Genomic DNA, 13,841 nt, shown 5'->3' with positions numbered 1-13,841 from the left:
TCTTAGAGAATTCGTCTGCCATTCTAGATTATTCCCACTCGAGCTAACCCCGCTGCAATGCCCGGGTGGTTTATTTCGTTAAATAGTGGTATCGCGTACTCTGATGTAGATCCCTCCGAGTCCATAATATGCCCATCCTATATACGAGATATTATCAATGTTGAGTGCATTTACTGACTTGAATGATCGAGCAGATATCAAGATATCTATGCACAATTGAACAAGGCGAAACCGAGAAGAAATATTTATTTTCATAATATGCATATTACAGCGCAGCAACAAGCTCATCAACGCTCTTCATTTCGCGAGCATTGTTCTCACCCACATCCAACGCCACCAAGAATCGACTGACACAGTTATAACCGGCAATTCCAGTGGTCAACTCAACAATCTCACGATCATTGAATCCAACGGTCTGCAACTGCGCAAAGACCTCATCCTGAACCTTGACAGTCAGAGTCATCTGATCAGTGTAGCGCAGAACAGCGCGCTGCTGTGGTGTCAACGAGCTGCTCTCCAGAGCGGCAAGGTCACCCTCTGTGGTCTTAGGCAATGTACGGCACGCTTGAAGCTCCTCGGGCTTGACACCACCCTTGAGCGCAAGAGGCGCGTGCGCATTCCATTCGTATACGGCATCGTTCAGAACGGCGACTCGGCACACGGCCAGCTCGAGAATTCCAAGATCGACAACGGTGCGGGTGCGGATCGCGCCCAGGAAGCTGTTCCAGCCATCGGCAACGGGCGGGCTGTGCAGGAGGGAGAGATCCAGAGGAATCAATGGGCGCGGGTTGCGGCGTGCGGCAATTCGGGCGTAGATATCCGCGGTGTCGGCGGGGGCATCAGCCGGAGGGGTGTTGGGAGCGTAGGGAAGTCTCATTGTGCGTTTTTGATGGGCAATGGATGTCTTGAAAAGTCTTGAAATGGTTTTGAATTGAAGTCTGAACATGTAGTCAAGATTCTTTAATTTTTGCCCCTCTTCTTTACTCTATTATCCTTATATAATCGGCATTGGAAATTGAACAAACCCGAACGCGGAATGACGAACTTCGTTTACTGCCGAATCTTGGTCCCGCGCTGCCGGATAAGCTTTTTACCTGCAGTCCGGGGTATAGATCTATGATAGACTATGAATCATGAATCTACCAACAATAAATCCATTGCATTTCTACATGTCAACACTGGAAATCACAGTATTATAGCCCACAATACTCAGTTAAACACAAGAAAAAAACTAATTGAATGGCATCATGATGCTTTACCACTGCTACCCACGATATCCATCCATCGTTCCATCTCCGCAGTCAAGATTTCAATCCCTGTATCCATCAACTCAGTCAATGGCCGTGTGGCATTGGCGTGGAGATTATCATGCCAAGGGTCGAGAACAAGCTTGTTGACATTGACTTTTGTCACACCTGCCTGAATGCATGCTCGAGTCAACTCTGGTGAGAAGTCGTTGGTGCCGTGAAGGACCAGGCGAACACGACCATTCATTGATTTGAAAATGCCCTGTAGTCTATAGATGGTATAAGTAAGCAATTACCAGAATCTATAAGCTCTAAATCACGAAATTGCGTGCGTACCGTTGCATATCCAGTTCCGGCCCCTTGGGACCATAATCACCATGAATATTTCCCACGCTCGGAGCAAGAAAGTCCACGCCAGCAGTGATGAACTCCTCCACATCCTCCGGATTTGTGAGAATTGCCGCAAGGTCACCAGTGTCCATAATTCCATCCTCTCCTCCTTCGATGCGACCGGTTTCCGCCTCCACTGAAATCCCACGATCATGACAATACTCGCGCAAGATGCTGGTCTTCTCCAGATTCTCCTCTTTTTCATAGTGACTCATATCCACCATTATCGAGTCGAAGGGAAGATTATCAGCAACATATTTAATTTGCTCATAATCTTGTGCGTGGTCCAAATGGATCGAGATCGGAACAGAGGCCGTCCTAGCCGCAGCTGCAGCAGCGAAGACAAGCGAAGGGGTTTGCTTAAGGGACGACGGGAATAGCTGGATAATTAAAGGTGACCGACGCTGCTCAGCAGCGTTGACCATGGCAGTGATGTGTTCAACATTATACCTGCCCAGTTCGTTAATAACGTATCTCTATTTGCAAGCCCGTGTCGTTGTCAAAGTGACTTACACAATGGCCGCCAGGACACCATAACCGCCCTTCTCGGCCGCGGTCAGGATTTGGTATGTTTTATTGTTCTCGCGCCAGCTCATGTTGAGGGTCATACAAAAATTATTCAAATGATTGAACCTCCATTGGCTCATCAAGCTTATTTATGTAGCAAAGCCCTGGAGTGAACGGTCTTTCTCCTCGCCTCCTCGTCTCCAGGCAGCCCCACGTATACTATGCCTCGTCTCGAGGCAACTTGAACCCCGCGTAACGGGCACTTGAATGACCTCATCTTATGTAACAACATTTGAAGTCAGCAAATTCAAACATTCTATGGGCTTTTAGTTGTATTAAAATTATGCTAGCTGCAGGAACTGCATTCGGTTCCAAGGTTGCTCCAAGGGCATGGCCTATAATACAGGACATCAATCTCAGAAAGGAACAACAACTTGAACCGTGAATCCATCAATCATGCCAGATGGCAGCATCACTCCACATACATTTGAAAATTCATTGACCTCTTTCACTTTCTTTGATTTTAAAGCAACCTTGACTAAGTTTCTTGCCATATCGCGGTAGTCGGGGCACTGTGAAAAATGTTGAGTAAATTTTCGACGATCAGCTCAATCCATCGTACCAAATTCGAGGTCTGAAAGTTAGTGACAACGATAATATGATATTAAACGTGTTGAAGCCGGCGATACTATTCCCGTGATCCGTGTCTGTACCGACGCCTGGAGGATCCGACTAGGTGATCTAGTAGGTATCATTGTCTAAGGAGATATAAACAGGCATATGAAATCAGGGCATAAAAGGCACTTCACATGTTTGAATTTGTTGTATCTTTTATCTTGAGCTCGTCAAAAACTTGAATCTCGTATATGCAGTGTCAGATAAATTGTTCTCCTTATGCTTTCCAACCTGAAATTCTCGAGTACTCTGACTTCCTTCAAGATCACTGCCCAGGTGCCTGATGAACAACCCTTTGACGGATATCTTCATATGATTATCGTATATCTCAGATCCGCGCCTGTAATTTCCTCGCGCGATCCTTGGCGATGTCGCACATAGCCTGTTGTGAATTCTGAGTCAGTTACCCTGATTCCCAAAGCTAAACATGCGCAGTTGGGTTACCTGAATAGTTTCCTCAATTTCCTTTTCTTGATCACCTCGATCGATTCGCTGTCTCATTTCGACCATGATCACATCTCGGCTTCGGCCGTTCACAAACGAGCTTATCGGAAAAGATTAGCGGGTCCGAAGCTATGTGGGGACGAGGGGTAGCTCTTACACAAATCTTAACCCGGGAAATCGAGTCTCATATTCAGCGTTCAAAGCTCGTAATTTCTCGGCTTGTTCCTCGGCACCGGTATTCAATTGCTCTTGTTCCTTGCGACTCAGCTCGCTCAGATGTTCCGGGTTCGCGGGCGCCCGACCGAGTCGGGGGTGGGACCCTAGGATACCAAAGAGCACATCTCGATCGGTAGGAGAATTATCGATAGAGAGAGCAGACATGCGACCTCCTACTGCCTCAATGAGGTAGCTGTATGATTCGAATTTCTGATTGGCCAGCACTGGGATCATCAATTTGTGAATTTCGGGTGATGATTCGAAGAGTGTATCCAGCACACGTAGTTGAGCCTCCTGGGGGAGGGAGGGGATGGTGGAAGGAGGCGGAAGATCCATGATTATTATGTCTTTTTGTGAAATTGAATTTTATTTGCTGTTTTGATTTTCGATTTAAAATCCAAAATTAAGAGAGAATCTTTAATCTCGGAAGAGGCTTGGTATAAGTAGAGACTTCGGCCATCGGGGCTCGCCGAAATCGTGTGGGCGGAGATATGCGCACTATCATGATTCACGGCACCCGTCAGTGGTCACCACCACTTGACATTGACCATACACCATATACATGTATCCAACCTAACACGGAACCTTAGACTCTCGAGTTTCCGAAGGGTATTGCTATTTAAAATTTTAGAATTTTAGTTTCATTTGCTCTACCTCTTCTATAGTGGAAGATCAGCGACAATCTCATGAACTTTCAACATTTCGACGGCTATGAAGATGTATTTATGACCTGTACTAGACATTTTAGTTTGATATTGATCAGCTTGAGGCAAATATTTGGAGTTCAATGTTTAATGGATGCTAAAGGGTTTTTCATTATTCTCTGGCTATGCTACCTTGAATCCATTATCAGAAGCAGAAGAAGTATCGTGAGTACGCTATTCAGTGCCCAGGTTGGCTGGTGATTCAGTGACATCTCAGAGAGGTAACCAAGCATTGACGATTGGCAATTTTATTATGGATTGCGATACAAAACTACATTGAAGAACTACTTGCAACGCGATTGGTCAATCCTATGAGGCTGTGATCTAGCGCGCTCAACTTGGCTCAGTATAAATCTGCTTCCCTTCACTTTCAACTTTCTCCTTCTTCAACTCTCCTCCATCCCCCACATCATCTTTTTCATCTCCTTCACCAGGCCTTGCTTTCAGTATTTCTGCCCTCCACGTATCAAGTGTGATCAACATCCTATCCATTTCCTTCTTTCTTTACCTCGTTGATCTCACGCGACTGTTGATACAATTTCACCTTGACGCGTCTTTGTTAACACGTCCCTATCTTGTTGACATGATCCCACCATGCCAATCTTACTTCACTTTGTTGACATGACCTTACCTTGTTGGCACTTCTTCACCTTGCTGACACCACTTCACGTTGTTGACACCTTGTTGACATGACCTTACCTTGTTGACATCATTTCATTCACTACAAGTTGCCGACATGTCAGTGACACTTGTCTTCATGAGATAACAGGCTCTGGGTATTCATGGAAAGGTTGTTGCCTCCCTTACCTTCGTATCCCCTGGATAACCTACTGACCTGCCTATAGTCTCGCCTTTCGGCTCCGGCCTGCTATAATAAACCTCTTGCTCTTCCATCTACCTGTATGGGTATAGCAGGCCCTCTCCATTTCCTTACTTGCCCACTTCTTTCAAACTGAAGGCCAAACTGGCCAACTTCCAGCATCTATGACTGTGGCGGGCGACAATGAAACTTCAGGACAATCAGCCCTTGCTCTGACAACAATTCGACCTCGAGCTTGATCGCTGTGGCGGGTTTCATTGGAGCTTCAGGACAATCGGCATAGATTGCCTTGACAAAAATACGAGCTTCGGAGCGTGTCGATTTCGAGCCGCTGTGACCGGGCAGTGCATTGAACGAAAATTTTCAAATCAAACAAATCAAACTGGCTTCCAAAGAATAATCAGACGAGCTTAGATCAAAACAAAAAGAATTACCAACTCCACCTGACAACATCCTCGAGAACCTTTCTTCCACATGCAAACATTCACACACGAGGTTTATCAAAGTCAAGAGAAACTTTCACCAAAGAAAGGAAAAAACACAAGACAGAATATTTCAAAAAGGTCTTACCCCACCACAAGCTCCGTCAAAATATACCTTCTATCAGAACAATTCTGGAACAAGCCTCCACCACCCACCCTGGGCCACACATACATATACACAAATGAAACAAAGAAAAAGAAAAAGCTTCAATGACACTTTGGCACACCCGGCACAGTTGGCCCGACGACTCTTCCAGTCTCCAACCTTCAATCCCCGATCTGAATGATGAAAATATGAACCTCTATGACCGTGGCGGGCGACAATGAAACTTCAGGACAATCAGCCTTGCTCTGACAACACTTCGACCTCGAGCTTGATCACTGTGGCGGGTTTCATTGAAGCTTCAGGACAATCGGCATAGAGTGCTTGACTTGTGATCTCCAAATACATTTTGCTTGCATCACTTGCTACATTGGTAGTATCTGACCGCGCGAATCGAGAAACTTGGGGGGCTGTAACCCCACGGGTTAAGGCAAACCCTCAGGACAAACGGCACAACGGGTTTATGGGGAGAATAGGATGCTATGGTCGTGGCGGGTTTTAGTCAAACCTCAGGGCAATCGGCATAGCAGGGAATATGGGTGTGGAAAAGCTGAAACCTGTACCAACTTGAGGTTCAAATCAAAATATCTTCCAAGGTTGTCATGTTCATTAAGATATATGAAGTTCTGTTGAGAATTCTCAATTTCTTCAAACTCTGCCTTGTTATATGACATATATCAATGAAACTAATCAAGGTTCGAGTTCTACTACAAGTAATGCCAGTGCTTTTTTCACATATAATTCCGAGTCCTTAATGCTATATCTCTATGTATCGACTTGGAGTCCCGGCCAAGCTATGCAGTAGTACATTCAACCTTAAAATGTTGGAAATTCATTGCCAGTGCTTGATCTCCCTTGATCAGGAAACATGCACATGATATTTATCGTTCGGATTCAATAACTTGAATCTACATACATCATGATACATGTACATACTTGATCGATCTACAACATGGCAGGTGGAGCCGATGACGTAGATACACGTGACCACCCCGCCTAGTCGCATCTATACCTGCACGGTTCACCCGAGGTCGAGACCTCCTCACCTCAAATGTTGCATCTTGTCAATCTTCACACGCTCACTGAGATCCACGATGGAGCCTGTACATCATGTTACCACCTCATCAAAAATCCTTTTCAGCAAGGTCCGAAAAATTGTGCCGCCAATGCTTGAAAGTTTTCACAAAGGTCTGTTTATCATCGACAGCTCCACACCTCCGGCCGACGATCTTTCCTGAACTTAGGTGTGTTAACAAATTTCTCAAATAGGGCAATTGGGTCGCGTAGCGGTTATTGGAGGTTGTGTTGAGTGAGATTTCATGAAACTGGTCATGAAAAGGCTGGGCTAATGCCAAAAACAGCTACACTGGTGCACCCTATTTTTCCGCCATAGCATCGGCAAAACTTGGTATATCGCCCACTCCACTATATTTACAGCTGAATCAGAACTAATTCAATACTAGGCTGTGATATGGTATGCATATTTGACAAAACTTAGCGAGTCATACCTAACACATTTTTCAGAGCCATGTTCTCTGCGAACGCTCCGCGGCACCGGTAGGTCCTTGGGCTCTATAAAACCATATATTCTCCTGCTAATGCCAGTGGACAGGTTATCAAGGGATACTCCCCAAACTTGATGGTTCACCCATTACTCCCCAGTACAGACTCAGTCAAAGACCCCAAATCAATCGACGCGCCAGCCCTTGCAGGCCCAATCATTAGCATGCTCTCCCGACTACATGCTCTAGTCATCGGACCCGGACTGGGCCGGGACAGTGTCACGCTTAAAGTAGTCGCAGAAGTAATCAAAGAAGCGCGGTCACGCTCAATCCCTTTCGTGCTCGATGCAGATGGGCTATTAATTGTGACCGAGGACCCGAGCTTGGTGAAGGGGTACAAAGAATGTATTCTCACACCGAATGTGGTCGAGTTTGCGCGTTTGGCCAAAGCCCTGGGAGTGAACATCTCCAGTCAGAGTCAAATCACCGGAGAAACTGAAACGGAAAAGACGAGCAAGGCATCGGATGCGTGCGAACAGCTGTCCACTAAGCTGGGCGGGGTGACAATCTTGCAAAAGGGCCCCCATGATATCATTTCCAACGGAGTCACGAGTATCATTAATGATATCCAAGGCGGGTTGAAGCGCAGTGGGGGACAGGGTGATACTTTGACGGGATCTCTGGGTACCATGCTTGCCTGGCGGGCTGCCTATCATGATCGACTGTGGAATACAGGCGAGAAGGATAATGAGAAGGAGGCACAGAGTCGGGATGAGGTTCAGGCTGAGCTGGAGTCCGAAGGTAAACAGATGTCACGGGGTACGACATTGCTTCTGGCTGCGTGGGCAGGTAGTAGTATCACCAGAGAATCATCACGACGGGCCTTTGAGGCAAAGGGTCGGAGTATGCAGGCCAGTGACTTGACTGATGAAGTTCATGGAAGTTTCTTAAGGCTGATCGGGGAACCTGAAGGATTCAAAACACATCTCTGAAGGGGAATAATTGGCGAGTTACTCTAGAATATGCGTTTGGCCAGCTGGTTCGAATTTTCTAGCTTGTTAACTCTCATTATCCGGACTTACAACAAATGTACATAATCTCGAGACATCGAAAAGAAATTATGCCCCAGATGCCAATACTGCTCTGGACAACATTTTTGAACATTGGAAGACGAGAAAATCTATGTAGCTCGGCCAGTGAGTAGTAATAATTTGAAGGTATGAATCTACTAGTATGGCTCATACGTCTTTCTATTGATCTGATTCATGGGGGAAAATAGTTCCAAGGTTATATGATGGTTTACGTGCAAGGTAAGAACAAATGCACATGCAGATTCTAGCATGTAAAGCGAGCTTTGTAGTAACTGTTTCTCTACGATTAGAGCAAGGAAGAATAATTATTGGGGATAAATGGCATCCCGGAGATGTTGAAAGCCGTATATTGAGCTTGTATGGTATGAAACCAATATGAAAAAAAAGCTGATGCTAACGCTGGAGACAGGTCCCTCTTCTGGCGTTGAAGTTGGAAAATTATACAAGAATTGGGGTATCGTCAGAGAATGAGGGAACTTTTTTGGGGGGTTCGCAAATGGCAGATGAAAAGTCAAGCAAAATAAAGGGCTGAACGGCTTAAAGACAGAACAGGGCTTCCTCGCCAAACTCGCGTACGATGCTACCTTCTTCACGGAGCAGGCCACCAAGCCAGTCCTTAGCGGTCTCGAAGTCCTTGGCACCGAACTTCACCAAGACGAAGCCAGCACGGACGCGCGCAGCGGTCCATGTGACATCACCCTTCGTGCTTAAAGATGGTTCAGGCGCCGAGGAGGAAGTGGAAGACCAATTCCTGCTACCAATGCGAGGTTGCGATGTGAATTGATGCATAAGGTAGGCACCGAGGCTGTCGAAGACGGGACCGGATAAGATCAGGGTGCCCACAACTCCATGAGGACGGGTTCGTTCTTGAATGATATTCAAGGGCACGAGACCAGCTTGAGGGGGAGGTGTCTCTGCGCGGCCAGAATGGGAATTTAATCCAGTTTCCACGCCTTCTTCCATATCCTCATCAGAGTCGTCCAAAGCCTCAGACTCATCGTCCAAAATGACGGAGTCTCGTAATAATAAGCGACTCTTGCCAGTCTTCTCGTCCGTGGCCCAGACTTCATTTCGTCCTTTCCAAAAGCGGAAATTCCAGTTCTCACCACGGGACGTGCGACCTTGCGTCACCCAGTCCAAAACACAGAGACTACTGCGCTGCTCGCCCTTGGCTGCAGCATCAACAGTAAATGTCTGCACCTGAGCATAACGACTGTTCTTGTAAGGGACAGAAGGATCAGGCAGGTAGCAAAGAGCGGCCTGGCGGCCAATCTTCACATCGAGGGACTGCTGACTCATATCTGAGAGATGTTCGTTGGCGGGCATCTTCTTACGATGACCCTTGATCACGTTAAAACTTGACTCGGTGCTAGGATCTGTCTTGAAGATCTTGGTGCTTCCTTGTGGGGTCGTAACGACCATTCTCGTGCGAGGATCAAGCTTGATCGACACCTCGATATGGTCACCTGGGAGCAGTCCGCCGCCATAGGTGAGAAGGTAGAGATGAACAGGTCTTGAGGGGCATTTGTCAGATAATGTGGCTGGGTCAGGTGTTGGAACGAATCCTGGAGCTCGCGGAACCAGCTTCAGAGGATATTTGTAGGTGAGAGTAGTGAGAGTGGGGTTATTTGGCGGAAGTAAAGAAAGGACGACATTGCCCTGGCCCGGCTTCGCGATGGAAGACTCGAAGGGCGAGCGAATTGGCATTGCTGGTTGTCGCATGGTGACTGGTGGATATGTGAAAAAATAAGAATTTTTTCTTGTTTTCGAGTTTTCAAGAATTGAAGTTGAGTTTTTTTTTTTCTCTGCGCGAAGGGGGGCGGTGGATGGAGCGGAGTGGGCGGGGTGGAGGAATTTATCCAGAAACAAGATCGGGAGGGCAGGGAATGCGCCAAGAGGGTATGAATGTTGCAATCAGTAAGGTGACGAGGGAATGCAAGGATATGCAAGTTGCATGGTGTTTTGCACAGATGAGTAGAGTTTTTACCCCGGAATCTCGGGGACGTGACTGGTATATAATTTTAGCCCAGACGATGATGGCATCACATTAGTCAATGGCGCACCCACCTAGTGTTGGTCTGGATGGCTCATACCCATGGACTATGTGTCAAGCGGGGACCGTCCTGGCTGTTCGTGCATCAATTTTCCTTGGCTCCGTCAGACCGAAGAGCAATGGGGTGGTAGAGTGGGCGCAACGAGTCTTGACTAGTAGTTTCTATGACAAACGTATTCCACCATCTGGGCAAATTTCTCCACTGCTTCAGGTGTACATTGGCTGGACCAGTACCACGTGATGTCACCTGGCCAATGATTACTGATGGCCGCGTGATCGTCAGTCCCGTGACACTCGAACATGGGGACTTTATGTAATTGCCCAGGTGATTGACCTCAGACCTCCACAACACTACTCCGTAAGTACATGAAAGAGCCCACATCATCGACCCCCCCTGTGGCGCAATTCAAAGGCTCCAAAGAAAGAAAAAAAAAGAAAAAGATGAAAAATTCCTTTCAGGGGCTAGGTTGGTCTAATTTTGAATTCAACCAAATCGCCTCAAACAAGCATACGGAGTACGGAGTCCACCTGATCTCAACGGGATCCGGTCTAGCCTTGGCTATCTGACCGATCAGAATTGGAAGGGAAATTGAGTTGATGTTCAGGGATGACGGGGATGACAGGCTCGGCTTCTCCTGTCATCAAGAGGTACATTGGGCCTTAACTCCAGAATATCCTCCGTATGGACTGATTTAAAGTTGTGTACCTGGGGTTGGGTAACTTGGGTTACAAGCCAAGCAATCAACCTCGGCTGGACGTTACAAACTTGGAATCTGGGGTTTGAGCGGGACTGCTCAGGTCCTGAAATCGAATCAATCCTTGGGATCACGAGGTGCAAGAAAAACAACGTCAGTTCCCGATGGATCCACTAATCACTGTTTAGGTGAACCAGTGGAAATGACAGCTTCATATAGAGTGCAAGCGATCCAGTCTTTCAGAGCGAAGCACCACAGAGGATTCCAGATCAGAGTATACTATGGCATATGTGATGCGGGGAAACTTGAACTTGAATGGAGGTGATATCGGATGATCACATAGAAAGCCACCTGGGCATAGTACTCCCGAGGTCCAGGCTTAAATGTTCAATTCTTCTTCCAATGGACTAATAGTAGGGTCTTGGTGTTAATTATGATTGCTGGCTATACTTTACCCCGTCCACTAGCAAGTAAACTCTATCATAATATCTACTAGTTTTCTGGGCACAAATTACTCATGTAGATCACATGCAGGCCATATTGGGCCATTCCATTGGCACTTTGGAGACTCAGAGATCATCAATTGTAGCATCAGCTGTATGTCCTGTATGAACCGAACCGTCTGAATTACTAGCTAGATCATATTAGTTCATAAGGTTAATAAGAATATATCATTACTATTGCCCAAAAATTCCAACATCTGAATCCATGGTCCAGGAATCTAACAAATGCATCGTTTACATGGCACTTGCAAGTTCAATTTTTACCCCAAATGATATCCCGGATATTCAGTGCCGGCCAGCGGCATCCCAGAAGTTCCTTCGAAATAAGCCTCCTGGTTCGAGGTCGCCATGTAGCCCATCGGTGACCCATCCACAAGCATATGCTCGAGTGATGCAGATTCCTGCTCGAATTCCTGGAGTGGGGTTTGAATATCCCACTTGCGAGCACAATATTTGAGCAAGTCTCGGATGTAAGTGAGACAGCGGATTGCACGGGGACGACAGTTGATCCGATCCTCTTCTGCAAGGATTGGAGGATCAGGGGTACCCGCGGGGACAGTGGGTGGATGGGGGACAGTTGGCCCTAGAAGAAAGTCGAAATTTTGGGAAAGAATCTCCACAAAGTGACGAGACACCTGTTGGACTCGTTGGATATCGAGAAAGGTCAAGAAGGGAAGAGCGGTAGGATTCTCCAGGACTTGGTGTATTTGACTAATATAGTCCATGCAACGGTCGAAGAGGAGCGCTTTGTTGTAGTCGCAAAGAACGGGGTATCGATGAGAAGAAGAGAGAAGAATGATCATAGTGTAAAGAAGCTCGAGTCGGTAGAGAAGGGAAAAGTGGTTGGGGGCATTTTTGGGACATTCATGGAACCATTGTCGTGTTCGGTAGCAAAGGGTCCAGATTTGCACGAAGGGTTGTGGCGATGGCTCTCGGGAACTGTAGTACATATCTGAGTACCCGGTTGATAAAATTTGACGAATCTTGACGATATGAAGAGCTGGGGCAGGACTTCGGAGGAAAATGTGGCTCTGTTCTGCAGGCGAAGAACCGGTCGAGCTACTGGCTGATGGCATGGCGACGTTGACCGAGTCGTCGGAAAATGAGAAGGTCCGTTGGAGTGAAGTACTCATTCCTCTACTCAAATCATCAGCAATCTTTAAGAATTTCCTCAAAGGATGATTGGGCTCATTACCTGTCCAAGGCGTAAAGACAATGGAAGACGCGCCGACGAATGTCCAATCGACTGGAATTTGATAGCACCTCAGCGGGCGGGTCTTGATGCAGCCCCAGATCCACCGCGACCCTGATCGCCATGCCTACCAGGTACCAGCTACGAAAGCGGCCCGGATCCACCAGAGCATATTGGGCCAGAAGGAGAATTGATTGAATACCCAGGATTGACCCTGGACGAAGCACATCCTCAGCATAGGTGAGAGCCTCCGTTACTAATCCTAGGGCTCGTTGATGGTTCTTGTCATTGTTTTGATAAGAAATCGATGCGGAGGAGATTGCCAGAACCATTCGGAGCATCCAGTGATCGAAGGGTTTGGCAAAGCGACCTTGCGATTGATAAACCGCATCCACAGACGTCCAAAATCCAGTCTCCACAAAGAACGGCAATTGGACAAAGATATTATCAAAATAGTGTTGCAGTAATGGGGTCGCTTCATGCCGCGCGGGGAGTGGATTGGAGACTGGCGATGGGGGATATCCAACTGTAGCGACGGATAAGAGTAAATTGGCAAAACTGGTGGTGGAGGTAATGCCATGGAAATCGCGCGAAGTCGCATTCACAGATAAGAAGCCAAAATCACCGACTAGATCATCAATATCCGAGACCTCTCGGCGATGCGCTGGACCGGGAGGACCAGCCGATGAGGTCGCTGTGATAGACACCTCCCGAGCCAACCCATTCCCCTCTATCGATAAGGAAGTCTGGCGATTTCGTATTTGGCCCAGTTTCTTTTCTAGTTTCTCGCAGTAGCCCTCGAGAGACGCAACATAACTGCGTTCTTTCCCTTTGGCAAACTCATCGCTGGCTCCTGAGCAGGTACTTGCTTTGCCGACCTTCTCACAAGCAGAACATGCAGGAAGCTTGCCATCACATTTGATCTTCGCCGTTCGACAACGTGAGCAAGCAGCGACAGGTCGACTCACTTTGAGCAGCGGGCTATCTAGGAAAGTAGTGGCCGTGGGCATGATCCCCATGACGCCCTATCGAGGCGATGCTCCAGACAAAATATGCAATGAAAACAAATAATCAGGGCGAAAACAGGCTACTCGTGTGCCTTGAGTTGCATCTTCAGGGTCCAATTAGTTCGACATTGGTGATAAGTTGATAACGTCCGATGGTGATGAGGGGAACCGGAAAATCATTTGACCGGAGTGGTTGATGAACTGGTCAAT

General features: G+C 47.1%; 6 protein-coding genes across 6 annotated transcripts; 1 reads left to right on the top strand and 5 right to left on the bottom strand.

Moving 5' to 3' along the window:
* Positions 1 to 265: 265 nt before the first annotated feature.
* On the bottom strand, positions 266 to 877 carry N7483_008239 (carboxymuconolactone decarboxylase family protein; the record flags this gene model as incomplete). Its single annotated transcript, XM_057091666.1, has 1 exon — positions 266 to 877. The coding sequence occupies one exon, from the start codon at positions 875 to 877 to the stop codon at positions 266 to 268; it is 612 nt and encodes a 203-aa protein (XP_056942840.1).
* Positions 878 to 1,245: 368 nt separating this feature from the next.
* On the bottom strand, positions 1,246 to 2,233 carry N7483_008238 (class II fructose-bisphosphate aldolase; the record flags this gene model as incomplete). Its single annotated transcript, XM_057091665.1, has 3 exons — positions 1,246 to 1,516; positions 1,584 to 2,087; positions 2,151 to 2,233. 3 exons carry the CDS (start codon positions 2,231 to 2,233, stop codon positions 1,246 to 1,248), a joined length of 858 nt encoding a protein of 285 aa, XP_056942839.1.
* Positions 2,234 to 3,147: 914 nt separating this feature from the next.
* Positions 3,148 to 3,815, bottom strand: N7483_008237 (2-oxo-4-hydroxy-4-carboxy-5-ureidoimidazoline decarboxylase; the record flags this gene model as incomplete). Its single annotated transcript, XM_057091664.1, has 3 exons — positions 3,148 to 3,201; positions 3,264 to 3,363; positions 3,421 to 3,815. 3 exons carry the CDS (start codon positions 3,813 to 3,815, stop codon positions 3,148 to 3,150), a joined length of 549 nt encoding a protein of 182 aa, XP_056942838.1.
* A 2,867-nt stretch (positions 3,816 to 6,682) lies between these two features.
* N7483_008236 (ATP-dependent (S)-NAD(P)H-hydrate dehydratase) lies at positions 6,683 to 8,082 on the top strand (the record flags this gene model as incomplete). Its single annotated transcript, XM_057091663.1, has 6 exons — positions 6,683 to 6,776; positions 6,858 to 6,897; positions 6,950 to 6,996; positions 7,052 to 7,062; positions 7,113 to 7,145; positions 7,201 to 8,082. 6 exons carry the CDS (start codon positions 6,683 to 6,685, stop codon positions 8,080 to 8,082), a joined length of 1,107 nt encoding a protein of 368 aa, XP_056942837.1.
* A 636-nt stretch (positions 8,083 to 8,718) lies between these two features.
* N7483_008235 (urease accessory protein UreD) lies at positions 8,719 to 9,903 on the bottom strand (the record flags this gene model as incomplete). The annotated part of the gene is made up of 1 exon (XM_057091662.1): positions 8,719 to 9,903. One exon carries the CDS (start codon positions 9,901 to 9,903, stop codon positions 8,719 to 8,721), a length of 1,185 nt encoding a protein of 394 aa, XP_056942836.1.
* Positions 9,904 to 11,692: 1,789 nt separating this feature from the next.
* On the bottom strand, positions 11,693 to 13,634 carry N7483_008234 (Zn(II)2Cys6 transcription factor; the record flags this gene model as incomplete). The annotated part of the gene is made up of 2 exons (XM_057091661.1): positions 11,693 to 12,569; positions 12,628 to 13,634. 2 exons carry the CDS (start codon positions 13,632 to 13,634, stop codon positions 11,693 to 11,695), a joined length of 1,884 nt encoding a protein of 627 aa, XP_056942835.1.
* Between the last annotated feature and the right edge of the window lie 207 nt (positions 13,635 to 13,841).

This window comes from Penicillium malachiteum (genome assembly GCF_028827825.1).
Source record: "Penicillium malachiteum strain IBT 17515 chromosome Unknown utg000004l:1.0-4883003.0:1.0-4884900.0, whole genome shotgun sequence".
Classification (NCBI taxonomy): Eukaryota; Fungi; Ascomycota; class Eurotiomycetes; order Eurotiales; family Aspergillaceae; genus Penicillium; species Penicillium malachiteum.
Note: the sequence above shows the minus strand (reverse complement) of the source record. Positions and strands in the feature narration are given on the sequence as shown.